The 27,553-nt window shown below is 43.0% G+C and overlaps 2 protein-coding genes across 2 annotated transcripts; one reads left to right on the top strand and one right to left on the bottom strand.

The window, feature by feature from the left end:
* Nucleotides 1–1,150: 1,150 nt before the first annotated feature.
* LOC147232137 (myosin-7-like) lies at nucleotides 1,151–27,551 on the bottom strand. The gene is made up of 37 exons (XM_086151439.1): nucleotides 27,348–27,551; nucleotides 26,566–26,709; nucleotides 26,333–26,489; nucleotides 26,224–26,251; nucleotides 26,037–26,142; nucleotides 25,856–25,948; nucleotides 25,708–25,771; nucleotides 25,518–25,616; nucleotides 25,327–25,430; nucleotides 24,411–24,549; nucleotides 24,221–24,339; nucleotides 23,987–24,136; nucleotides 23,739–23,909; nucleotides 23,182–23,491; nucleotides 23,012–23,091; nucleotides 22,544–22,749; nucleotides 22,335–22,458; nucleotides 22,125–22,261; nucleotides 21,786–22,041; nucleotides 21,459–21,701; nucleotides 21,202–21,378; nucleotides 20,980–21,125; nucleotides 20,805–20,895; nucleotides 20,332–20,721; nucleotides 19,301–19,427; nucleotides 19,106–19,224; nucleotides 18,839–19,035; nucleotides 18,129–18,312; nucleotides 17,880–18,045; nucleotides 17,671–17,795; nucleotides 17,268–17,576; nucleotides 16,486–16,689; nucleotides 16,113–16,409; nucleotides 15,892–15,996; nucleotides 15,702–15,797; nucleotides 15,464–15,598; nucleotides 1,151–3,905 (listed from the first exon to the last, which is right to left on the bottom strand). The coding sequence occupies exons 1-37, from the start codon at nucleotides 27,549–27,551 to the stop codon at nucleotides 3,750–3,752; spliced, it is 5,958 nt and encodes a 1,985-aa protein (XP_086007565.1). The 3' UTR covers nucleotides 1,151–3,749.
* LOC147232138 (uncharacterized) lies at nucleotides 5,440–13,448 on the top strand. Its single transcript, XM_086151441.1, has 2 exons — nucleotides 5,440–5,626; nucleotides 7,827–13,448. Exon 2 carries the CDS (start codon nucleotides 8,130–8,132, stop codon nucleotides 12,612–12,614), a length of 4,485 nt encoding a protein of 1,494 aa, XP_086007567.1. The 5' UTR covers nucleotides 5,440–5,626; nucleotides 7,827–8,129; the 3' UTR covers nucleotides 12,615–13,448.
* Nucleotides 27,552–27,553: the final 2 nt, after the last annotated feature.

Here is a 27,553-nt window from a genome sequence, read left to right as displayed (position 1 = left end):
GTCAAGAGATGAGACAAAGACATTATTCATTATTATTTTTTTCTGATTTTCTTTTTCCTGTCAAGATCTGAGAAAAGATTCATTTTTGATTATGTGTGGCCTTTTAAACAATAAAGGTTTACGTTTAGCCACCTCTGCGATCGTAACACTCTTTGTTACGAACTGGCCCGGTACGAATCTGAGGGTAATATCCCAATAGAGTGTTAAGTATTGTGAATGTTTAATTTTATTTTTATTCTGAAAATAGATTTTTTTAGCCCTTTTTAATTATCTTTATTAATGTGTTTTGGGTCCCACTAAGAAATAACATCATGCACCGGTAAAAAGTAAAAGTAAAATAAAAAAATAATAAAAAAAAAAAATTGATTTGCATTACTGAAGGATATTTTTTTACAAGTTAGTACAATATTAAAATCAGAGGACTTCAGTAAAACTACTCATTGTGTAAAGGAGGGGTGGAATTAAAACAGACAGCTTAATGTTTTTGATGTTATCCTGAAAAGGACCAAACATTACTAAAATCCCTTGCGTCAGATTTTGTCCCCGGGGCCGGGGGGGGGGGGGGGGGTCTCGTCATGGTTCAAGCCCGGACTCGGTGCGTTTGTTGGGGCAGAGTTTGAAGAAAAAATGTCAACAAGTGACGCAGCACAGACGGAGCTCCCACTCCACGGAGGCGAAGCTACGCCTCTGCACTCCGAGGCGCAAACACACCGTGCGCTGCGACTGCGACTGCGAGGTAGGTCCCGATCGCACTTCGTCACCCCCCTTTTTTTTCTGTCATTTCAACCCGGATTATCGACAGATCGTGACTTCCGATCGACCCGCCGAGTGTTTTTCCTCAATTCCTTTCTGGTTTGAGACTTGAAATGCGCATCGCACGCCGGACTGCGTGTAAAAATGTACCGCTTTTAGTCGGAACGCCGAAGGGAGAAACACGCCTCTTCGTTAGCTTCTCGGAAGCAACGCAGTGTGATAGTTTATGTCTTTTTACACAATTCGGCGCTACCAGATCGCAGTTATTTCTCATTTTTGCGTATTTTAATTGCTGCTAAACAAGCTCGGCGACACTTTGAGGACGCGGCGGGAACTTGAGATATCGCTGTTGTACAGAAGGTTTCTGAGCGCATCGCGATGATCTATCAAAGGAAATTCAAAAGCAAAACAGATGCATCATTGCTCGCTTTTTAGTGCCGTTAAGTCAGACTGTGGGAATGTGTTAGGTGTGGTTATTACACGTGTATAAATGGTCTTATTAACAGGGTGTTTGCATTTGGAATATAGTGAAGTCATACATCCAGTGGCTGAATTGTAACGTGTTTAGTTAGTTGGTTGCTCAGCGGGCGAGCAGAAACATGCAAATCCAGACAGAAAAGAAACTGCATGTCCATCAAACCAGCTGGCGTGGAATATCCAGGCATATACCTGTGTTCAATGTTTGCACACATCGCACTGTAAATACCTTCCAAACAAATCTATGCTCATCCATAAGCTACAGTATAAACAGTTCCCATGGAAATCTGACAGATTGAAGGTGTGTCAGCTCATCAGGGCCTCCACAGGCTCATTACTTTCATGGTGTTGGATCTGAATCAGACATGTGGCCGTAAATACTTTACAGCAGTTGAAACATTATGTGCATTTGTCAGTGATGAGCACACACCCACACTTGAGGCGTTATCACTGTAGGTTATGTAAATGTTGGCCGGGCAGATAGAGACACACACACCCACAGCCCGGCGTGCCTCAGAAGACAACCGGCATACCTACGGGGCAGGCAGGCAAAAATAACAATTAGTCAACAGCGTGCAAACCATCAAGACTAACATGGGTCGCTAAAAGTTCTGGTGACGCCGCTCGCAGCTTCCCAGGCATAACTGAGGGCTTCGTCAGCTCTGGATTGGAGGTCACATGTAACAAAAGTGGAATGTTACTCTCGACGTGAACAGTTTAAAAACAAAAGGGATGGAAATACCTGTAATATTGCTGCTGTCTTGTAATTTGTCTACTGTTGTCAAATCAGAAAAAAACAGATGTAACTCGCTGAATGATGATTAATTGAAGCGCTTAACTGAAGATAGCATATTCAACAAAAGATTAGTTGGTTGGGCAGCCCATGACATGTCCATTTACTGAATATTATTTTGAAAGATACCGGATGGTCAATCCGTTGCGATAACAATATCAAGTGTTTTTTCTTCCTATTGTCATTATTTAATCGAGAATATTCGCAATGATATTGGTGAAATGCCCAATTTTCCGATCATATCATGGCAGTCCAAAAAAAAAAAAAAAAAAGTTTTATTTTAACATTTTTAATTTGAATCTTTTCATTTTGTTTTTTTATTTATATTTTTACTGTTAACTGAATTGCCTCATTTTGTGTTAGGGTTAGGGTTAGTTAACAGTTAACAGGGAAATAAATGCTGTTTTTTATAAATCTTTCCAATTTGATTGACATTTTCACTATTTCTCAAAATCTTTGAATTAAATTCATTTATATCACCGTGAATAATCAGAGAGATGAGGACCAGAGGATGCAAACAAGCTCTGACAAAGCAAGAGGAAACTCAACTCACTAGTAAGAAAAGTCAGAGTACTGTTGCAATGAATAATATTGTAATTTCGCCATTTTCAGTTAGTCAAAATTTTTATGAAAATTTTTTTAGGTTCTAATCTGTGACCAAGAATCGAACCTGAATATGCAATCTAATCATAACAAGTGATATTCAATTTTTTTTTGTGTGTTTGTTTTATTGTTAAACTTTTGGATGTCCTGAACTGAGAATACATTGATTCAATTTGGTTGTTTTTTTGGAAGAGGGAGGCTCTCCGCTGATCCAATAATTGTTCAGAAACACGATATTATTAACCCACTTGAAACTCAGCTTTCAGAAGAATGTAGCAGGAGGCGATTATATAATCACTGAACGGCCCAGTAATGTAGCACCTAATGCTAAATGCTATGAAAGCTGCTGAGAGGCTGGGGATCCAACGGTGGAAATATTGCCAAAACATCAGCTCCTCTTCCTCTGCCTCCACATGCATGTTCCTGTCAAATCCAAACATGGTTGAGACAAAGTTTAACCTGTACTCACATCCCTCTGATGTGATTTCCTGCAGTGCCTGCACGAAAAATATCAAAACAGCCTTTAGTTTTCTAATACAAGGCGTGTTGGACTTGGCACCATAGTAGCTGTTGAGGAACATGAGTCTCCCTCTTTGTAACGTCTCCCATTCAAGGCAAGTCAGGTTTTGTATCAGCATAACAGGTATTATCCTTTTTAAGTGTCTAATGAATCTGCCCTGCAGGCAAGGGGGATAATGATTTGATTGATCCTGACTTCAGTGTTAGAAATGGTGTTGATTCACGCTATCATGCACCTCACATTTCATAAAGGACATGACAGGTTTGTTCAACCTACAGAATCTGCACAGGCATTTAAAAAAAATGAAATTTAAAGCAAAAAAATTTCAAATGCCCCTTCCCTGCTGCAAAAACTGACTGAATATAGAGAAGATCTTAACTCTGGCTTGATTGCACAGCACTTTGAGTCTATCTTAGCATCTCTAATAACATCCATCCATCCATTGTCTGCAGCTAATGCTGCACTCGGGGGATGCCGGAGCCTATCCCAGCTGTTATCGGGCAAGAAGCGGGGAACACCCAGGACTGGTTCCCAGTCAACCGCAGAGCCACATTTATAGATAACCATTCACTCACTTAGGGCAATTTTCCAATTTTTTTCATATTAACCTGCTGCATGTTTGTGGACTGGGAAGAAACCGGAGAACCTGGAGGAAACCCATTTGGGAACACGCAAACACGCAAACAGTAAGGTCCCCTTTGTCAGTGTGGTCCCCTTCGTTGTGTGAGGCCGAATTGCAAACCACTGCGCCGCCCATCCCTAATAACAGAAGAAACAAAAAAGAGAAAGAACAAAGAATTCAGAATAAAGACTACCTAAAAGTTAATAGCATGTAGTATGTGGCCCAAATCCGCTTCCACAGTGTGATGTTAACATTACGTTATTAAACCATTAGACATAAATGTATATGTGCTATGTATATTGTGAAAACAACACCCGATAACTATGAATATTATAAACGTGCTTTGAATATTGAACTCTGACTGTTGACTCCAAATGAGATAATTTAGTAATTTGTGAAATGCTACATGTTTCCTACAATTGTTTTTCTCGCCACTGACCTGCAAAAATCAATTGCGGATATTTTTTATCGAATTTTTTCTGTTATGAGGACATAGGTTTGCAATTAGCTGTTTATACTATTTTGCTAATGGTTTCATTTTTGTGCCGGTGTCATTGTGATGCTTAGCTGTTGGAAGGAGTGGGATCAGTGCCAGGTTGCAGCAGCAAATGTACATACGCATGTTTTAGTAGCTTCATGAGTGGGTGTGTGAGAGAAAGTGTGGATGGAAAGGCTGAATTGTTATATAACGACTGCTTATCAGGCCTCTACTGTCAAACTGGAAAATGGAAGCTCTGATCTCACTGCCTCCTCTCACAATGCAGGAATGGCATTTGAACAGAGGGAATGGTGCATGTAATTCATGACACAAAAGATTCACTGATGTCCACTGACAAAAGGTTTAGTTGACCAGAAAAAAAACAAACATGGGCAGCCATATCTAATCCTCATAGTATGAACTAGTTCCAGCTTAGCAACTGTAAGGATTTTAAGTATTTCCTGTCTATTATCAGGGCCGAGGTTTGACTGTTGATGACTTAGACAGGAAGTGAACTCTGGATTCACTCACGCAAATGAGCATACCTCATTTGACATTACACACATCATTCTTATGAGACACTCCTGCAAACATGAAATCATTTCCCTCTTGCTTTTGCTAGAACATCAGCTATAGACAAATGCCATTATAAAGAATATCTTTTAAACAAAACAAGACAAATTCCTGTTTCTATTGACTTTACTTTGCAGGGAGGAAAACCACCATAAAACTCCAGCTTTGCCGTACCACCTTCAGGGAAACCACAAAGGTGAAACACACTCAGCCAGCATTACACACACACACACACACACACACGCCACTGAAAGGGGTTTCAGCTAAAACTGACAATAAAATCATTGTCCGGTCACCGATGTCCACTGAGAGAAGGTGGGGAGTTTTTAGTCCACAAAACAAGGACAAGGAAAAACAAGCAGTGCAGCTTCCTGTTAAGCAATTTGAGGTGAGCTGTGACCTACATCCAAACGTAATAAACAACTAAGAAAAAAAAAAAAGAAATTTCTCAACATTGGATGTCTGCTAGAAATCCGAGTTTTTTCTAAAACCCCGGCATACGAAATTAGATCATAGGCCGTCATTTTAAATGGATTCAATGTAAAGGTTTTTGTTGTGTTTTTGAGAACCAGGGGAAGCACATGTCACATTGAAATGTAACGCTACGTGATTTACATTAGGAAATGAAAGCAAAGGTTAACCAGCCACTCCGATGTACCATAGCAGAGGAGAGGACCCGTCACAGTGGACAGTCCTTCCAGAAGCCTGTCCCTCCCAGACACACGCCACTCCTCTTCCTGAGACTTGAAGAGGCCACGATAAACAACAGCTAAGACATCTGAGGACGCCAGAGTTGGGGCCACACAGGTGAGCCAGCAAGAATTTGGTGTCTGTGGGTCAGTCAGTCAATCGAGCGCTGATCTGTTTACAGAACCGTTAAGTTCTTTTTTTGGCATGGTTTTTTTAAAATGTAATCACTGGGTCACTTTAAGTGCTGGAATTCAGACCGTGTCTTCCAATAGAGGCCATAGTGACTTGTTTATTGAATATTTAGTCAGTAGCGCTACCCTATCTTATTGTCCCTTCCCTCTCCTGATATACGCTGCAATTCAATGTACACTGACCGATTTCCTATTGATTTTGCATTATCTGATGTGTCTCATTGCCGTTTAATCTCAAGCCTGTCAGACAAACAATCTTAAGATGATTCTGGAGGAGCAAGGCAATGACCCTGATAAATTCCTTTCACACAATTTTTCCCACATATACTAAATAACCAAATGCTTCCTGTCTGCATATCCAAGTGTAATGTCTATTTACATGGGTAAACTTTTAATTTGGAAAATTCTATTTCCCACTGGCACTATTGACACCGTTTGAAGCACTTTAAATGATCCCATCAATATCAAATAAAAATAGAGGGAATCAGGAATCATTCAAAAAGGTTATTAGTGTTTATAATTCAGGTCGCATCTATGGCGAGCCGTGGATAGAGCCTAGATAGAGCAGCTATATAGAGATAAGACCCTGTTACAACCCTGAAGGAGAGATGGGTTCACCCTTTTGCGGTTATCAATCGTAAACCTTAACCAATCATTTACCCAAGGTCTCATTTTTCCTCCAGCAACAGAAATGCAGTCTTAGAGATGTATTTTCTCTTTTAGTTGCTATCATGGTTTCTTGACTTAACAGGGTTTGACATTTTGTGTGTGTGTGTGTATGTGTGTGTGTGTCAAGTGTAAAGGTTTCGGAGTCCATTTAACCTTTGAGTATATTTGCACTTCACTGTGTGATGCAATATGTGCCATAGAAGTTTTCAGGGCATGAGGGAGTTGAGGTTGTCGATTAAACCAACTTTCGTGTTTCAATGGTCACATTTCTGGAAGCCGCCACCTGCAGTCACGTCATCGTAGACAGCCTTATATAGACCTGTCACAGTGTGTGTAGGTGCAGCCATGTCTGGCTTGTAAGTGAAAAATGAGTATGAGGTGTGACTTTAGTGCGAAGATGACAGTGAGAAAAACAGTTTAGTAAAGGGACATTGAAAGCTGAGAGGAATGCTGACCGTCTTGTTAATCAACATGGTGCTGGTGAATGTTTGACATGTGATCCCACTGAGTGTGTGAATTTCCTTCTGACATCTCAAGTTACACTTGGAACAGCTACATTTACTGTGTCGTGTGTGAATTTCTTACATTTTTATCACAGCAATCTCAGCTCAGAGGCCTTTTTAAGCGTCAAACCAATGAAGAGTCTACTTCATAGCTCTTTCAGCAAACCCATAGCTTTAGAACAAATAATATCAAGTGATCGACGTCACTTTTTCCTTGTTTATCCAGCATTTGTCCCCATTGTAGGTGCAAAACAATAAAGCATTATGGCACCCTTTATCATACAGTAACTTTACAACCAGTAAATATCCCTTTATATCAGAAAGCTGTGACGTTGGCAATTTTAATCGAGCTGTCAAACCTCACAGAAGTGTCATAACTAATCAATCAACTTGGTGTTGAATCAGAGGACCAGTGAATGTGTGTGTAATCCTTTCAGTTCAAGTCTCATATTTCATTCCAGTGTGCAGTACATAGTGTTCAGACAGACAGGGATAGTCCTAATTGCTGCTGATGATGCTTTTGTGTTTACTTTTTTCTCCAGTTCACCTGAATCACTAAAGAATGACTCCAAGCACAACAGCTTGACAGTGAATATCAGCAGCAGTCATGATCTGACACCCAGATATGGCAAATATATCAGTGTCCAGCAGATTCCTAGTATTTGAAATACAGTGATTAGGATCTAGTTCTTAGTGTAAACATTATAAAGTAGTTATTTAAAGTGTGTGTGTGTGTGTGCCTGCTTGCGTGCGTGCGTCTGCCCTTCAAGGCTTGAATCTCTAAAACAACTAACCATGGGAATAGAACCTTTAGCACAAGGCTAGTTTGGACTTTGCACGGCAAAAGGAAAATTATGGCATGTGATTTTTGTCAACCTTGTTCTGCAGGTTATTCTGTATTAAACTAAATAATTTCAATCCAATTTAACTCTGTCATCTTTCCTGGTTTGATAGGTGAATGGAAGAACAACGGCGCTTTCTACCTCAATATAAATAGTGACTCTCACCCACTAGCGGAGATACTATTTCCAGCGAACAAGAACACAAACCAAGATGATCGTGAGAGCCTGGATGTTAACTAACATTTAAATCTAACACTCAACTCTGCGGACCGTGAGTGTGTGTTACATCAACAAAATGGCTTGAGTTCGCTTCCAAGGGAGACTCATCCCCAGAAAACTAGGGGAGGATCTGTGTTATCAGAAGAAGATAAAGAGGGCTTCATAAAGACTGAATTTCAAGGATCCACCGGTCAACATGTTATCTTCTGCCGTGGTGACAGTTCTTGCTCCGCAGTGGAGTGGCCGACTACGACGCAGCAAACGAGTCGAGGGTGCTGGATATTCTCAGGCCCAAGCAAATTTAGAAGATGTGCCAAGCAATGAGGCAAACCATGTTGAGCAACACTTTCCGGGAGCGCACACCCAAACAATGTTTGCAGAGAACTCTCAACTAAGGGTTCCATTTCTGAACACCAGGAGGAATACGGTGGGTTGGTCTTCGAAGAGCGGCCCTGCGAGCTTTGACTGTGATTCAAAAAGAAGGGTGGTCCAGTCCGTCTCTCTGGATGTGAAGTCTGGAAGAATTGACAGCCAGAAAAATGACGCAGAAACTTTCAGATCTTTCAGGACGTCTGCTTCTCCCATATGCCCTCTTTCTCCAGATTCAAATGAGCTAAGAAGGGTTCCCCAAGCTGGCCATCAAGGAGGACTCCATTATTTAAGATCAAAACCCACATCCAGCAGTCTTCTTCTGTCGTTGAGAAAATTCAATTCCGCCAGCAGACACGCTAATGTGACCCCCGTTCTCCCTGACATCAACCCATCACCCAGTCAACAAGATGTAAAACTATTCTCACCAGAAAGCTCTCAAACATTTCAAAATAATAATGCGAAAGAAAAGTTCAGTCCACTTCTCTTATCAACTGTTTCTTATAGGACAACTGACACTGGGCCTGTCTGTTCCAATCACAGACAGAGAGAACACTCTGAAATGCAGCGCTCTCCATCATCTCCTGTCGGTGAAGCGATAGAAGATGACCCGGCCTTCGCTCCATCATCTCAGAGACTGAATCAAACAAAGTCCTGTTTTTCATATTCCAGACAGGTAACTTTGAGTAGCCCACCACCTGAAAAGCTCCAGAACTGGGGAAGTTCAAACATTAACGCAAACGTTTTTCCAGATGGCTCTATATCTCCTGGTCTCCCACCGTACGACCCCTCTGTTCTTCGTAAAACGAGCTCCCCTTCTAGAAGCCTTGACTTGTCAAATTCTTCGCGTTGGAAACACATTTGTCAGGAAGGCCCTTCCCTTCCGGCTCTTGATAATGTGATTAACATCAAAAACAAGCCCTGCGCACTCTCGGTCCAACCTTGCAACAACATCAGGGACGTGCCAACTCCGAGTCCAACCAGCAACATGAGATTTAGCAGTCTAATCTCCAAGGATGGGGACAACAATAACACAAAAGAGTTTATTTCCAAAGCCAAGATGAGTCTCGTCATCAAGACACAGGAAGGAACTCACAACTTCAAAGAAAATAAAGCTCATGGCCAAGAGTCAGGCAGGTGTTTCAAACACTCATGTGGCACTAGTACAAATAATGGGGAGCAACTAAGGCCCCAAAGTCTGCCTGACTTTGCATCCACTACCAAACTGAGCAGACCGACAACACAAACAGCACTTATTCACCCTAACGATCCACCAAAAAACATGATTACTTGTCCTTCTTTTCAGTCAAATCAAGTTTCATCTCAAAGTAACGTTCCTGGTTCTTCCAGAACACTGAAATGTCCCAACTCGGTCACAACTGCACCTCTTGGCTTTGAAAGAAGTTACACCTCGGTCCCAGTGCCTCTACGGGCTCACGCTGTGTCAAGCCTCAGTACTACAGTAAATACCATCCAAAATACAAACTACAATGCTGCATCTGCCCCCGGCACTATTACCGCTAAGAGTAATCCAACGCCTTCGGTTCCTCCTGCCATTAAGCTACATCTCTTAACCCCCCCTACTACTCCAGACATCACCGGCACCGTGTGCCGAGAAAGCGACAGCCCAGGAGAGGAAAGGAAATTCTCAAACAGCCTAGAAAGAGAGTCAAAGAAACCTTGCCTCCCTGGAGAGGGAAGGAGAATACGACGAGTGACATGGGATGATTCAGTGGATCGGCGTTCGGAGCCCGTTGCGGCGAAGAAGCCGGATCCATCCGAAGACCTGGCCAGCCCTCTCTCTCCCTCGAGGCGAAGCATCAGAGCTCCATCCATCTTCTCGTTTTTAAGATCAAGCAGTGCAACCGCGAACACAGCGCCTCTTTGCAATACTTCACCCAAGACCTTCCCCGCACAGGATGAGAAAGGGGCGAAGTATCGCTCTTTATCGTCAGACTGTGCTGAGTTAGCCTCCACAGATTGGCACAGAGCTCAAGAAAAAGCCATGTTCTTTGACAAAGGAAAAGGCAATTCAGCCGCCAGACACGAGAGGACGCTTTCAGCCGAGTCCGGCACAGCCCTGTGTCATCCTTCGGACCCACGCTCCCTCTGTCCTGACTTTTCGAGCGGATACAAGCTTCGTTATAGCTCCCCGCCTTACTCCACTCTTAAGTCTACCAGGTCAACTCATGCAGAAGGTAAGAATGTGATTCCCAGATCAGCCCTCTTCAAGAGCCAGTGTCAGTCATTGTACACGCCGCAATTTTCATCACGTACTTACCCGGTCTCAGAATCGAGGTCGGATCAAGTCAACAATAATCTCTGCAGAAATATCATCCAAAAGTGCCAAAATGGCCAGATATTATTTGTCAACAACAGAGTTCATGTCGAATCAGAGGTATTGAAAGAGGAGAACTCGCACGTCTCTTCTTCAAAGTGTGTAACTGAGACTCTGGTGTACAGCATTAAATCTAAAGCACGTACAGTCCCTCTAAAGAACACAAGACATGAACCGTTCAAAGAGACGGCGAGCACACAGCTTTCTGGGCAGAAGCTCGCACTCACAGCTGAGTGTCAGGGTTCAAAGAGTGAACCGCTTGGTTATTCAAATCCAAGCTCCAGTGGTAGCAGCTCAACAGACGCCCAGTCACTGGATGGTGAAAGTTGCAACAGAAGGATTAAGGGGATCGTGATGGGCAAGAGCAGATTTTTCTCCGTCGAGAACAATAATGAGCAAAGTCCGAAGAGAGGCCGCTTTGTTATGAGGAAAAGCCTCAGCACCCCAAGCTCCACGTTGTCAAGGTCAGAGTCTGAGAAGGCTTACAAGCCTAATAAAAAGATGGACCAGGTTTTGAACAAACTGAAGCAAACCTTTAGTACAAAACGATCTGATGATGAACTGGCTTTTCCTTGGAAATGGAAGCGAGGCTCCCACGCACCTTCTGTCAGTGGATCAAGTGACAACAGCAACACCAGTGATGCCACGACTGACATTAGCAAAACACTTGGGGAGCACAAGCCAGAGAGAGAAGGGGTGGTGAAGGCCAAAGGAAGGGAGACAGAAGACACGGATAACTGGACACATGGCAGGTACAACCTCAAGCCATCTGCAGTTGCAGAAAACTCTTCTGCCAAAGATATGTTTTTCATTTGGCCGGGCAAATTAAATCCAGAAACTACCCAAGAGCAGAAAAATGCTTTTGCAGAGCAGTTCTCTGAAGTTAAAACCCAAGCTCATTTGACAACCCAAAGCCCCCAAAAGCCCCAGTGTGAATTTTACAAAGACGTTCAGTCCGATTGTAAACAGACGAACCAGTTCCTCTCTTGCAGAGATCCAAGCCCGAATCGGCCAGGTGCTTATTCTAATAATTTCCGAAAATCGACACCCAGTCCGAGGAGCCCCTTCTCCCCTTTCTCGTCTCTCTCCCCTCTCTCCCCATTTTCTTCACCGGATGTGACAGACGACAGTGTTTTCTACAGCCCAAAGCTACAGCGTCGAAGAGAGTCTTTTTCTCCATGCGATCCAGGGGAAGGAGTCAGCCTGGCGAGCTCTAGAAGAAGTCGGGTATCCGTGTGTTCCGCAATTTCGGGTCCCGGTCTGGACAAAGAGCGCGCGGCAACAACCTATGCGGATTTAAAGTACGGTATCGAGCCTGGGAGATCATTTTCAGTCAGTTCAGTTCTTTCCAGCCGACCCTCCGGGCCCGGACGCATCTCTACCGGAACCAGGTTCATGAGTGTGGGTGACCTCTCTCAGGCGGGCCTTACTTACGGGGCTCCCGCTAAAGAGACGGACCAGAGGTCCGTTACCCCAGACTGGACCCTAGAATATGCCAGTAGACCGAACAGCGACTGCGACATGTCATATATCACAAGTGACCGAAGTAAACTGCGATCGAGATCTCTCCCAAGGTCGCTGAGCCGGTGTTCAGAAAACTGGAGCTCAATGGTCTCCTCCCCGCCTCTCGTATCCGCCGCAACTTCAAAACCAACTCGTCTTTGGAGCCCTAAGATGAACGTCTGTCATATCGCATGGGACACAGCGGGTCCCCCGACTCCTCCTCCGACACCACCCCTGTCTCCGGCGTCCGTGCCTGCGTACAAATCACCCAACATGTCCTCCCCGATGTATCCCAGCAGAGCCGGGGATTCACAGGAGAGCCAGTCCTCCCGGGGCCGTCTACCTTCCAGGGGTTACGTATCCAGCCTCAGCACCTTTGAGGAGTCTTCTGACAGCAGTTCAGACACAACAACAGATGATGAATATTACCTAGAGACGGGTGAAGATGATGAAAAGGAGACAGAATTGTGATAGATTTGATTCTCTAAAGCTGCTTGAAATTGTAACTTTGCCTTCCTAAAAGGGGAATTGGACTGCACATACTACTGCCAGAACTATCTTTGTTCACTGAACTTGCTTTTGATAAGGGCCTTCTTTTCATGTCATGATGAATTGCTGTCGCAGTTAGTTTGAGCAGAAAAGGGGACTAGAATGTGCTCTGTCGTGGGATTAATAAGATTCTGAGCTTTATATTTGATTGGTATTGAAAGTTGCAACGTTGCTTGTATGGTGTCAAAATGATCACCTGCAGATATTTTTTCATATGGAGCACTTTGTTGCCTGTATTTGGTCGTCAGCCATGGACGTAAACAATCAATATCGTGTGGGCAAGCATGCAATCATTAGTTTCAACAGCAATCATCTTCCATTTAAACATTATATGTTCTTTATATTGAAGATCTGGATTTTATTAAATAATGGCATTTATACTCTGGACATTTGCATGGCTATGATCAGGATGAACAAACTATGTTGTTTTAAATAATGAACATACTGTGTTTTGTTTGGTTTTGATGCAAGGCTTATCAGTATGTGGTGTAACAGTGGATGAATGTACTAAATTATATTTCTTTACATGGTTTCCTCTACGTTGGACAAATGAAATTATCATTAACATAAGTGTAAAGCAGATAAAGTTTATTTTCTTAACCCCTTTTTAACAGGAGTAGGGAATGAAATGTTAATATAGCCTTTTGTTAAATATGATGTGCTCCGGGATCTTGTTTGTCCGCCTAAATATTTGTACAGTGACCGTTCAAAGGCTTAATATATCTTTTTCATCAATAAATGCAGATTTTTTCAGCAGTATTTTTGGGGGGCTTGTTTGTGTGTTGTGTTGTTTTTTCTTTCTTGCAGGTTTAGGTTTTTGGTCAGCATCATTGGCTTTAACATTGTCATTTCCAATTGATTTATCATCCAGATATGCCAGACATACCATAAAATTTAAAAGAAAGGATATTTTGAGAGATGTATGATGGACAAAGTATTCTATGATGCAGTCCACATTCTTGTTTGCAGAGAACCTGCGATTGAGCGTATTACTCACAGTTCTCCGTGGGTTACAGTCTACTTTAAATAGTGCCTGCTGTAGGTGGAGCTGTGAGCCACTTTCACATTCAACAAGGAGTTGGCCTCGTAAGCTGTTAAAACAAACAGCTATGGTCATGGTGTTGATTAAAATCCATGAGGTTGATGGTAGGATGGTTATTTAACCCATGTGTGTAAAGCTGGTATTGAGACTGGAAACAGAATTTTGATCATTTTGGGTTTTTATGGGGTTATTATCTCATACCGGCACAACTGCTTTGCATGATGTGTCACAGACAGCGTTGACATGAAAACATTTTTCCCATCTTGTGTCATTAGTAGGAAAATTCAGGACTGGTCACACTGCAACTGTCAAGTTTAGACATGTTTTTTATCAACAGATGGCCCATGAAAGAAAGAAAGGAGCATACATCAAGAGTGTAGCACATTGTTTGTTTTGTGGGAGGAACGGATCGTAGGTATAGGTAGGTTCTGAATTCGTATTGTGTTTTTCTTTACACATCAAATTACACACAAAGTAAAGCATAAACGTAGACGAGTCTGGTGAAATTTAAAACTACCAACATTTTTTGGATGTGAAAAAACAACCAGTCCAGCCTTTACCAAAAATCTTGTTGAGTATAGGATAAAAAAACACAACCATGGATGACAGCTATATTTACCTATTTGTGTGTATGTGTATGTGTATGTGTGTGTGTGTGAACACAGTTTTGCTTAAATAAATCTATTATTTTGTTTTTTGTGAAATATCCATGCTCATAAACACCTCTTGATATAATCATCCATTGCCTCGTCCTCTCTTAAATAGAGATAGTGACTAAAGTGTTTGGGTTTTTTTTAGATCTAATATTAGAATTTAATGAATTTCCACTTTGTATCTTTTGAAAGAAGGATAACCATTATTGTGTTGCCTAATCCAATTCTCCTTGACGTTACCCAGGAAAAGGAATCTTGTTTGTCACACACTTGTATGCCCAAAGCAAATATCTTAGTAGGTATTATTTAATCTGTATTTCTATAATGCTATTGGTTCTATTTCTATTTCCGGTTCTTCTTTCTGGTTCAACTGAGACCTAAATCATGTCCTGTTTTGTGTTTATTTAGACTACACTGCCCTCTCATGGATCTCCTCTTGTACAGCAATGAAGATGCGTGATTCAAAAATTACTTTTATGGAATTTATGTTGCTGTATTACACCAGTCTTCTATTAGTATTTCCCATGTTGAGTAATGTCATTTCTTAAGGTCTTGAAAGTTTTTTTGTTTTTTTAATATTTATTGGGAAAGTTTTTTCTTTTTTTTCGGGGGGGGGGGGCGTTAATTCGTCTCTCACTGGGGCGTTCTGTCTCTTCAAGGCCGGAAACGAACAGCGTCCAGAGCCTTAGATTCATGTCTTCTCATGTTGAAACATGTGGTCTCCCAGTGTTCTCATGTTTGGATTCTGTTGTTTGAAAGTATCATGTCTATTTTCTTTTGACTGCAAAATTAAGCACAAAGGCTAGAAGTTAGGATGCATTAGAGCTCTGTTTATTTCTTATTCCTCTCATGTTGCATGGAGGATAAAAAATACTACACTATATCCATCTACGGCAGACAGAAGGCCTTATTCTTCGTCATGAGATTTCTGGAGGGATAAAATACAATGTGATTAGAAGTTTTCTATCCTTGAAAGACGGCAACATCTAAATACTGCATGGCATCCAGATGACCCTCGACTATTACAACGAAAAGGGTGACCTTTTAGATGTTTCTAACTGTGAATGATGACTGACCTTGGCACCGGAGTCCCGGTTCTTGGTTCGCATCTTATTGACTTGGGACTCTGCAATGTCAGCTCTCTCTTCTGCCTCCTCAAGCTCATGTTGTAACTTGCGCAACTTGCTCAGGTTAGTATTGGACTGCTCCTCCTGAAAAAAGTTATGTAAGTTTTTTGTTTTTTTTTTTTTTAGTTGTCAGGATATTCATATCGAATAAGCAGTTTGCAATTTAAGTTGTTGGGTTCCATCTTACAGCTTCCTCCGCAGCCCGCTTGTAGGACTTCACTTTCAGCTGCAGTTTATCCACCAAATCCTGCAGGCGGCTGAGATTTTTTTTGTCCTCTTCCGTCTAATGAATTCATCCACAATGCGAATTCAACATCTCTGTAAAAGCACGGTTCCTCATGTACCAGTGAATCATGTGCCAAAACGTCCAAACTTACCTGGTAGGTGAGTTCTTTGACACGTCTCTCATACTTGCGGACACCTTTAACCGTGTCGCTGCTTTTCCTCTGTTCTACGTCCACTTCATTTTCCAGCTCCCTCACCTTAGTTATACATAGAAACAGCCATGACTGGAGTTTTAAAAGGTATGGAATAAAGAGACGCTTGTGTTGGGTACAACTATGGGAGGGCAACGCAACAGAAAATAGGAAGTACTTACTCTGGCCTCCAGCTTCTGGACCTGTTTCTTTCCACCTTTCATGGCTATTTGTTCAGCTTCATCCAGGCGGTGCTGCAGGTCTTTGATGGTTTGTTCCATGTTTTTCTTCATCCTCTCCAGGTGAGCACTGGTATCCTGCTCCTTCTTCAACTCCTCTGCCATCATGGCAGCGTCGGTGATGGCCTTTTTAGCCTTCTCTTCGGCATTTCTGCACTCCTGCACGGCATCCTCCACCTCAGTCTGGAGCTGAGTCGTGTCTCCCTCCAGCTTCTTCTTCTGGTTCAGCAGGCTGGTGTTCTACACATCAACCAAGATTATCAGTGAGAAAAACCGTGGACATCCTATAATATGGAGATTGTAGCTTCAGATTTACCTGAGAGTGCAGCAGCTGAACTCGCTCAGTGGCATCCAGCAGCTCTTGCTCCGCCAGTTTCCTCCCTTTCTCCGTCTGCTCCACCAGAGACCTCAGCTCGTCGAGCTCAGCCTGCAGCAGGTTGTTGCGTCTCTCGACGATGGCGATGTTCTCCTTCAGGTCATCGCTGCCGCGTAGAGCTTCGTCCAGCTGCAGTTGGGAGTCCTGTTGAGAAAGATAATCAATTTCTTCAACCTTGTCTTTTCAGCTGTATATTGTGAAATCAGCTTCTTTCCATTCGGTTAAACCCATGTTTCACCATTTCTTCCCAGAAGATCACCTCGAGCCGCGGAGCAGGAAGTTCATTCATTCATGAACTACATTGTTTATCCTGCGCTTGGGTCATAGGGGGGCCGTAGCCAACGCCAGCTGTCATTGGACAAGAAACGGGGCTCACCCTGGGCCAGTCGATCACAGGGGCCAGAAACGTTCAACCAAGCATTCAGTCACTTTTGGGCAATTTAGGGTCTCCATTGAACCCACGATGTTTTTTCGGGCTGTGGGAGGAAACCGCAGTACCCAGTGAAGGCCCTAACGGACACGCTAAGAACATGCAAATTCCACACAGAGAGGCTCGCTGTCGTAATGGAACCCGGGGACCTTCTTGCTGTGAGGCGGAAGTGGTAACCACCCCAGAGCAGGAAGTTAAAAAAATATATAAATCCATAAGATAAATCATGACGTTTCTCTGTTGTCAGCAAGTTAGTTTGAACACCCAGACGGGATAAAAACAAAAGTTCCACCTTCAGATGAATGTGGACCGCCTTCAGCTGCTTCTGCGCCTCCGCCGCCTGTCTGTTGGCCTGGCTCAGCTGGATCTCCATCTCGTTCAGATCGCCCTCCATCTTCTTCTTTACCCTGAGTGCCTCATTCCTGCTGCGGATCTCAACTTCCAGGGAGCTCTGCAGAGTATCCACCACTCTCTGGTGATTGCGCTTGGTCTGCTCCACCTCCTCGTCTTTCTCGGACAGTTTGCGCTCAATTTCAGCCTTCACTTGGTTCAACTCCAGCTGCGCTCGCAGGATTTTGCCCTCCTCGTGCTCCAGGGAGCCCTGTTTGTGAATTGCATGTCACGTTACGAGGCACGAACTTAAAATGCTGCGCAGCAACAAATCGATCAAAAACTGGACTTGGGCTTGCTGTCACCTCAGCTTCCTCCAGAGCGGTCTGTATTTCAGCTTTCTCCTGGTCCAGCTGTTTACGGATCTTCTCCAGCTCATGGATGCTCTTTCCTCCCTCGCCAAGTTGTTCCGTCAGTTCGGAAATTTCCTCTGGTTTGAGTTGTTATTTTTGTTAATTTTTCTTATCGATATTAAATTCACCGTGTGATAGATGTTTTGATTCATTCCATTTACCCTGGAGATTTTTGTTCTCTCGCTTCATGGTCTCCAGGTGATCCAGAGATTCCTCATACGAGTTCTTCAGTTTGAAGACCTCTGTGCTGAGAGAACGAGCCTCTTTCTGGGTTCCTTCCAGCTCGGTCTGGGACTCCTCAAACTTCTGCTTCCACTCAGCAAGGACCTGGTTAAAAGCGTTCATGATATAAGCATGATCCAGAGAGATCCTTTTGTTTTACCTCTGAATTGGGACTGAATCATTTTTACCTTGTCAAAGTTTCTCTGCTTCTTGTCCAGAGCTGCGGCGGCAGCGTTCGACCGCTCCACATCCACCATGAGATCTTCGATCTCTCCCTGAAGCCTGTGTTTGGTTTTCTCCAAGGAAGAACATTTGGCATTTGCTGCCTCAACAGCCTCTTCGGCATCCTGCAGCCTTTGAGCCAGCTTTTTCCTAACAACAATAGCACCGTGATCAATAGCAAATATCATTATTCTTTCTTTTAAAGAAAGGTGTACAAGACAGTGGTGACACCAGCGATGCTGTATGATCTAAAAACCGTAACAATGACGAAAAGACAGGATGAAGATGTTGAGGTTCTCTTTGGGAGTGACCAGGATGGATGGGATCAGGAACGAGTCCATCAGAAGGACAACACATGTTTGATTTTTTGGAGAGAAGGTCAGTGATGGTTGGTTCATGTACAGAGGAGGGATATTGAATATACTGGCAGACGGATGCTGGAATTGGAGTTGCCAGGCAGGAGGTCTAGAGGAGGATTTATGGACTTAATGAGAGAGGATATGAAGTTAGTTGTGAGAGAGGAGGATACAGAGAATAGGGTTAGATGGAGAAGATTGCTTCGCCGTGGCGACCCCTGAAGGGAAAGCCGAAAGGAAAAGAAGAAAAAGAGGAAGAATTATTCTGTCTTTTAAAATGTTATTGTAAAGTGATTGTCTATTTATGTAAATGTTCTTACTTGGCCTCTTCGAGCTCCTCTGTCCTCTGGATGGCGTCAGTTTCATACTTAGTTCTCCACTGTGCTACCTCAGTATTGGCCTTGGACATGCCACGTTGGAGCTCACCTTTGGCCTCCTGCTCCTCCTCAAACTGCTCCCTGAGCAAATCGCAGTCGTGGCGAGCAGATTGCACCGCGTGGGCTAGTGCATTCTTGGCCTATATAGAGGACAAAGGAGGTCATTCTGCAAAAAGGAACATTCAGTTTTGACAGCTTGACCACTGGTACCTTGATTTCCTCCTCCAACTGTCTCTTAAGGTCTTCAATCTGCTGCAGGTAAGACTGCTTGCTTCTGGTGAGCTGGGAGACCAGAGACTCCTTCTCCTCCAGCTGTCTGCCAAGCTCACCTGTAAATTCCAGCAGCAGCAGCAATATATTAACAAACACTATGTATTGCAGGGATTTGCAAAATGTGTTTAGTACCGTTTTCAGTTTGAAGCTTGGCCTTCTGCATCGTGAAGTCATTGATGGTCCGCTGGCCTTCCTCCGCCTTCACCCTGAATTCAGACATTTGATCCTCGAAGGTGCGACACATCTTCTCCAGGTTGCTCTGGATTATAAGGCGAATTTTTCACATCAGTTTGTCTAAAGACAATTACTGTTTTTCTATAATGCTGATCCTTCAGAGCGCAGTGAATGAATGAATCAATGAACGAATGCACACTTGTGTAAGACAAAAAAGAACCTTGATGCTGCTCTTATTTTAGAGCAAAGCATCTAAATTCATGCTCCAAAGTATTCAAAATCCTTTTTATTGAGATGCGAATATCTTCTAGAGCAGTGTTTCCCAACCCTTTTTGAGCCACGGCACATATTTTACTTTAGAAAAATCACACGGCACACCACCAAATAAATATGTCAAAAACATTTTTTAACTAATTAGAATGAAACCGTAGTCTCAATTTACTTAGTGTGAAATCCAATCTATCTAATATCTGTAGATTCATTAAGTTGCAACGCAAATTTCCCACTGATATGCAACTTTTCCAGAACACTATTTTCAATGTCTGAAGACATGTCATCAATATGTCTGGAAATGATTTTGCCGGCAGGTTGTATTAATGTTTTGCTACGGTGTGTGGCTGTTTGGATTTAGAGATGAGTTCAGCAACTTTGTACAAAGCTTTCACTGTTTTCTCACTCGTACTTTATATCTTAAAAATGTATCACGCGAAGCGTCGCTAATCACTCTGATACACAGATGCACAGGTTAATTCATTACTCGTTGCCATCGAGTGGAAGGGAATTTATTTGTTCTGCCTGTCACTGCACCCTGCCCACATAAACATAGGAAGACACATTATTTGCGTTGAAAAAATTATTTTCGGACCCATCAGGTGAAAGTGGGCATTTTTCCACGGCACACCTGATGATCACTCACGGCACACGAATGCGCCGCGGCACAGCGGTCGGGAAACGCTGTTCTAGAGCTTTTTCGAGACGCGGTGTCTTACTTTGGCTTTGACGACCTGCTCCATGTTGGAGGTAACATCGTCCAACTCCAGTCTAAACTCGCTCTTCTCTTTCTCAAGCTTTTGCTTGACCCTCTGCAGGTTGTCAATCTGCTCTCCCAGGTCGGCAACGCTGTCCGCGTTCTTTTTCCTCAGCGCGGCGGCGGTGGCTTCATGCATCAGAGTGGACTCCTCCAGGTCCCGGCGCAACTTCTGGAACTCGGCCTCCCTCTTCTTGTTCATCTCAATCTGAACAGCCGTCGCCCCCCCGGCCTCCTCCAGCCTCTCGCTGATCTCCTCCAGCTCTCTGGCCAAGTCGGCCCTCTGCTTCTCCACTTTGGCGCGGGCCGTTCGCTCTGCCTCCAGTTCTTCTTCCAGCTCTTCGATGCGAGCCTCGAGGGAATTCACGAGGTTTTGTATTTTAAGTTTCATAAAAGGAGATGGCTAAGACACGAGCGGTACGTCTGTCTATTCACCTGTAACTCCTTGAGTTTCTTCTGGAGCTGAGCCCCCACGGCCTGTTCATCCTCTAACTTACCCAGTTGCTGGACGATTTCAAAATCCTTCCTACGTTGAAATCACAAATGGTTCGCTTTGCAACTCAATATACCGAGATGATCTGTTATTCTTACGAATTAAAAACGTATTTACTTCTTGAGTTTTTCCTCGAGCTGCTGCTTGTCATTTTCCAGATCCATCACATTTTCTTGGGTTAACTTCAAGTCACCCTCTAATTTCCTCTTGGATCTTTCTAGATCCATCCTCACTTTTTTCTCTTGCTCCAGTGATCCTTCGAGCTAAAAAGACAAAAAAATAATCCCTCTTTGCTCCCATAATACTTAACTTAGAGACAGTTAACAACGGATTACTCACATCATCGACTTGCTGCTCCAGCTTAATTTTTGCTTTGGTCAGAGCATTGACTTTGTCCTCCTCGCTCTGGAGGTCATCCAGAATTTGCTGATGAGCCTCTTGGAGAGCTTTCTTCTCTTTGGTTAGCTTAGCAATGATTTCTTCCAAAGCGGCCATCTCCTCTGTGAGGTTTTTGACCTAAATGATTTTCTAGTTAGCTCTACCAACTGAATACATCCAAAATACACCAATCGACACGACTCGGTGTAATTTGTTACCTTGTTCTCAGTGGCATGCTTCTCTTTTTCCACTTTGGCCAGTGTCAGCTCCATATCATCAATGTCTTTCTTGAGCTCCGAACACTCGTCCTCCAGCTTCCTCTTCTTGGCGGTCAGCTCCGCATTCATCTCCTCCTCATCTTCCAGACGCTCTGTAAGTTCTTTGACCTTGGCTTCAAGCTGGATCTTGCTTTTAATAAGACCCTCACAGCGCTCCTCGGCATCTGTAAGATTGTCTTGTTCCTGGAGACGGTTTAAAACTATTCTGTTAGCAGTTTTATAGGTATAAATGCATTATTCATCGTTCGAGAGGACGACAGATCTTACAGACTGGACTTGGAGCTGCAGGTCATTCTTCTCTTGGAGAAGTGAGACCATTTTTTCCTCCAGCTCTTTCTTGCGCGCTTCAGATTTGGCAAAGGCTTCTTTGAGTTTTGTGAACTCCTCCTTCATGTTTGCCATCTCCTTCTCAGTCTCGGCTGATTTCAGCAAAGGCTTGATCTTGAAAAACATTTTCATCCAAGGCCAATTCTTGACACCCATGAAAGCGCGGACGTTCCACTGGATCACCAGTAAAGAGTCCCTAGGAATGGCCATTAATTAAAATTACCCTCATTCGTTTTCAAAAATGTAAATCATGATAATGGAATGACATCAGTATTTCACCTGCGCTCAACTATTTTCTGGAACTCAATTCTGGCGAGTAATCCTCTGGCTCTCGCTTGAATTCCGGTGATGATGAGGGCGAGACGATCGTCCCTCATCTCCTCAAGAACGCCCAGCAGACCAGCTTTAAAGAACACCTGATATAAACAGGATCTTTTTAAAACACATCCTAAAAATGAATGTCCGGGTCGTGAAGAGACGAAACCGAACCTTTGTGTGTCCCAGTTTGTACTGCTCGTGGTCAATATCCAGGGAGCCCAGCAGTTTTTCAGCAGCTTTCTTGTTGTCTATGAACTGTCCCTCAGGGATGGCGCTGGGATTCAGAATTCGATATCTGAAACGATAGAATAACACATGAATTAAACCGGTTTAATCTGGAAACTCATTTTAAGTCGGTCACGCGAGATAAGTCTCCTTGCCTTTGTTTAAAGTCTCCGTACTGGATGCGGTTGGGAAATCCCTTCCTACAGATTCTGATGCCCTCCAGCACACCATTACAACGCAGCTGGTGCATCACCAGAGGGTTCTCCATCGCCCCGGGAGTTTTAGTCTCGTTGGGGATGATACAACGAACAAAGTGGGGATGAGTGGACCTGAGGTTGGTCATCAGTTTGTTTAAGTTCTCCTGTTCTCACAAAAAAATGGAGTGTATTAGTTACACACACCTTCAAGGAGGTAACTGTTTACGCTTAAAAAAACATTTGCAACTATAAGTATAGAGTATACGCTGTTTGAACAGCGGTAGATGGTGATTATATATTACTTAGATATGAGGTATTATGATGAAACGGTTAATATAGATGTTTGGATGTCCGATTCTTCCTGAATTTGGTTGTTTGGCATTATGGAGGAAAATAAATCAAGTAATTGCAGAGTATTGGACCGACCCTGTGGAGGGCCGACACAGTCTGGAAGGAAGAGCCTTTCTTCTTTCCTCCCTTCCCCCCCTTGCCGCCCGAATCCTGGGCTGTTTGGAAGATGCACTTTAATACCTTCACATTTCGGTTTCTTAATAATTAACAATAATGTCAAATATGGAACCAACTCGGCGATTTACCTGATTCAGCTCCGGCATATCCGGCGAACAGCGATGAGAGCAATTTAAGATTGGACTTCTGGTAGAGTCCCACCACAGTCTCGTTCAGCGGGTCCTTGTTCTTCACCAGCCAGTTGGTGATGTTGTAATCGACGGTCCCGGCGTAGTGAACCAGGGAAAAGTGAGCCTCTGCTTTTCCCTTAACAACCCTGGGCTTTTGGAAGTTTGGACTTTTCCCCAGGTGGTTGTCATATAGTTTGGCCTTAAATGTTGCATCACTGGCTTTGGGAAACATGCACTCCTCTTCAAGAATGGACATGATTCCCATGGGCTGCAGAGGGTTCGAGGGTGATGTTAATGCCTTCGGTGTGAAAAGTTTGCTTTTGTTTTGTTTTAGCGCATCGGATTTGACACCGGTTACTAAGACACTTTATAGTTTCACTGAGACACTTTATAGTTTATAGTTTATTTATTTCTAATTCTGCCTTTTCTTTTTATCATTTATTACTGTTATATGTTCTGTATTCCTTCGGGATTAATAAAGTTGTTCATATCTTATCTTATCTTATCTTACCAACCTTCTCAATGAGCTCGATGCAGGCAGCCAAATCCATCCCAAAGTCGATGAACTCCCACACAATGCCCTCCTTCTTGTATTCCTCTTGCTCCAGCACAAACATATGATGGTTGAAGAACTGCTGCAGCTTCTCATTGGTGTAGTTGATGCACAGTTGCTCAAAGGTGTTGAACTGGGAGGAGCATTCCAAAAAAAAAATGTTAATAAGGTATTTTGTGCAATTACATCTGGACAATCATTTGTACTTACATCAAAGATCTCAAAACCAGCTATGTCCAGCACGCCGATGAAGTACTGGCGAGGTTGCTTAGTGTCCAGTGATTGGTTGATTCTCACCACCATCCACAAGAACATTTTCTCGTACACTGACTTGGACAGTGCTCCGATGGAGTAGTATACCTGGTCAATGTTCATTAAATATAGTTTTGTGTTAACTCTCCAAAGTCCTATCCATTAAAATACAAAGCTGATATTTCATCCCACCTGCTGCACATTCTGACCCTTGGTCACCCACTCGTTGCCCACTTTCACTCGGGGATGACAGAGGCCCTTGATGAGGTCGGCAGAGTTCAGGCCTTTCAGATATGCAACTTTGTCGATATCTGGAGAAGGATTTTGATTATTTGGGCAATTCATTTCGAGGACAGACCTTTTACTGAGCTGTCACCATCACCTTCTGTGCCATCAGGCTCTGCTTGTTCTTCCCTCTGCTTCTGCTTGAACTTCACATTGCCAAAGTGCATGATTGCGCCGGTCAGTTTGTAGATGCCGTTTTTCTCCTCCTGGGTGAAGCCCAGAACATCAAAAGCTTCCTTTAAACACAATAAGAGATAGAATAGAATGTGTCCATCTTTTATACCAAGATTGTCTTTACTTTTGTAGACCCTCTGTCAAAGCACAGTCAACATTAAAATTTCTAAAAATGAGAATGTGTACAAAAAGTTATTGTATTGAGAATAACATGTTGTCTTTGCCGCTATCATAACAATAATGTCACAGGAATTCACAGAAATAATTCAGTGACTGAGTAAGTGAGTGACATTTTCTGGCCATATTTGCTCAATGCATCCCTGGAATGTATATTACTGTTATGGGAAAATGGCACAACTAATAATAATAATAATAATAATAATGCAATTGACTCCAGCATCACCTATGACCCTGAGAGTGCAGGATAAGCAGTAGGTGATGGATGGATGGATTGATAATGATAATAATAACAATATTAACAATAATAATAATAATGGTGATACCTGAAAATCCACAAACATTAATCTAAAAAAAAAAAAAAACAGATTATCTAAAAATCTTTCGGAACCTATAAAATAAATAAATTTACAATAGATCATCAATTTCCAAAAATAACAAATTAGTTTTAAAGAGGTGGTAATAAAAAAAGATAACCTCTTCATCTATGTATATTCTTTATTCCACATGTACTTTTAAATATTCTGATATTTCTGTATGGAAGTTTCAAACTTCCTTCACTAAATATCTGTCTGTGTTACAACCAGGAAAAACGAATCCCAGCTTTCATCTTGCAAAATTCTGGCGCAAACATTGCAAATAGATGGACCCATGTGACATACGTCAGTAGCCACCAATTCCTCTGCATCGTTTATTGACACCACTGTTGTCTCTCCTTGGGAGATGTAGGTGTAGTCATAGGGGTTGTTGGTGATTAACAGCATGTCTGTCAAAAACATTGAAATGCAAAATCAAAGACCCTACATAATCATTTCTCTGTGATAAAACATCCAACGATTTGCTTGTCTCTTACCCAACAGCTCGGGTTTCTGTTGAGAAAGAATCTGGTAGAAGATGTGATAGTCCCTCTCAGCCTTGAGCTGGTAGGTGACACGAGATTTCTCCAGCAGGTCTGAACGGAAAAGGACGTCACGAGTCACGTCTACCATCACATCCAGCCACAAATCTCTTATCTTTATGTTACTCATGGGCAAACTACTTACAAGTTTCGATATCGGCCGAAGACAATTTCCCACTGACTCCAAAGTGAATCCGAATGAATTTTCCCTGCAATCCGAAGCAATGACGATGATGACAAGACACGTCACGCAGTCAAACCAAAGTTTCCCCCTTTAAAACAATAAAACTTACAAATCTGGAGGAGTTATCATTTCTGATGGTCTTAGCGTTTCCAAATGCTTCCAAAGCAGGGTTGGCCTGGATGATTTGATCCTCCAGCGTGCCCTGAGCATGTAACAAAACCCAACACTTAGGTCCGGGAAGTCAAACATAGACCGATCAATCATGTTTGTTATAATGCTTTTGATCCAACCTTTTTCTCTTGAGAAGCATCCTTTTTCCCAGAAACTGCTGCAATACTGGCAAAGTACTGAATGACTCTCTTGGTGTTTACAGTCTTTCCTGCACCTGATTCACCGCTGGGAATAAAAGCACATGACTAAAGATAAAGTCTTGCTTTTCACTACAGATGCCGATTTGCTGATGTATGATTTGCTTACGTGATGAGAATCGACTGGTTTTCTCTGTCTGCAAGATGGAAGGTGCAGATTAGTCAAGCGCTTGGGCAGAGATAAACCATGCACATCCACACGGGTGAGGATGCAGCACCTGACAGCATGTACTGATAGGCGTTGTCAGAGATGGAGTAGATGTGAGGAGGTGCCTCGCTCCTCTTCTTCCCTCTGTAGGCACCAACCACCGCCTGATCGTACACCGGCAGCCATTTGTATGGGTTGACGGTCACGCAGAACAGGCCGGAGTACGTCTGTGCAAACGGGTCCGGTTATTAACTGACAGGGCAGAAGCTTTTAGGAGAAGAGATCAACAGATGAGTCGCTCACGTAAATCATCCATGCCGCATAACGCTCTTTGAGGTTGAACAGCACAGCAGGCTCGTGGAGGAAGGTGAACATCGCCATGTCTTCGATTTTATCGAACTTCGGCGGGTTCTGAGGATGTATGTCTCCCTCCTTATGGGTTGCAGTCTGGAAAAACCAAAACAGGTGAGTTTTTCACTGTGTATCAGGATCTTTGAGACATTTTACCTTCAAGGATCTAAGGAGAAAGATCCGGGGGAGGTTGGTGGGAAGAGCACAGCATTTCATTTATCATACTACATATGCAAATACATATGTAAATCCCTGCTATAAATAATGTTGTAATTATTCTTGTAAATATTGTTTGTCCAATCTGTCTCCTGCTGCAAGACTTGAATTCCCCACTGTGGGTTAAATAAAGTTTAACCCACTATGATAAATAAACTATCTTATCTTATCTTATCATTCATTTAGATATCTGGAGCATTTACATCTCTCTCTTCATTTACATTTCCTCCTTTTTTTTCGCAACTCCCCATAAAATATTTTTAAATTTGATTTCTCCTACACTTTTTGGTTCAAACACAATTTTGGGGGGTCATTTCTCACAAATCTGTAGGTAAATATGTTGATGCAAACTATATAGCATAACACTGCTTGGCCGTAAAACAAGAAAAAAAGATCAAGAGGGATGTGTCTCCTTCCTTTAGCCCCCTTCTGGGCAATATTGTTAATTACTTTCTTTGGGTTCACAGCATGAAACCACAATAGCCAAAAATACCAGGCAGGGCTTCCGACAAACTCACCTTTCCAAACTCCGTTTCCACAGTCACTTTATCTCCATCTCTGCTGGTGACTTTGGCTTTGACATACTCCATCTCTGGATCGGGCACAAAACACTCCTTCTTCATGTCGAAAGGTCGAGTCTGGGCCTCCAGTCGCTCCTTCTCTGACTTCCTCAGGAAGGGAGCCGCCGACCCAAACTCTGCCATAATGGAGTCACTCGACATCT

This window comes from Fistularia commersonii, chromosome 8 (assembly GCF_037954325.1).
Source record: "Fistularia commersonii isolate RoL2024-O1a breed Wild chromosome 8, RoL_Fcom_v1.0, whole genome shotgun sequence".
NCBI lineage: Eukaryota > Metazoa > Chordata > Actinopteri > Syngnathiformes > Fistulariidae > Fistularia > Fistularia commersonii.
Note: the sequence above shows the minus strand (reverse complement) of the source record. Positions and strands in the feature narration are given on the sequence as shown.

What these genes read in the sequence shown, in the direction of transcription:
- LOC147232137 (XM_086151439.1), bottom strand. Translation starts at nt 27,551, where the DNA reads ATGTCGAGTGACTCCATTATGGCAGAGTTTGGGTCGGCGGCTCCCTTC. An exon ending in TGGAAACGGAGTTTGGAAAG is followed by an intron (nt 26,710 to 27,347) that starts GTGAGTTTGTCG and finishes TGGTTTTTCCAG; the next exon opens with ACTGCAACCCATAAGGAGGG. An exon ending in AGGGTCAGAATGTGCAGCAG is followed by an intron (nt 24,137 to 24,220) that starts GTGGGATGAAAT and finishes AACATTGACCAG; the next exon opens with GTATACTACTCCATCGGAGC.
- LOC147232138 (XM_086151441.1), top strand. Translation starts at nt 8,130, where the DNA reads ATGTTATCTTCTGCCGTGGTGACAGTTCTTGCTCCGCAGTGGAGTGGC.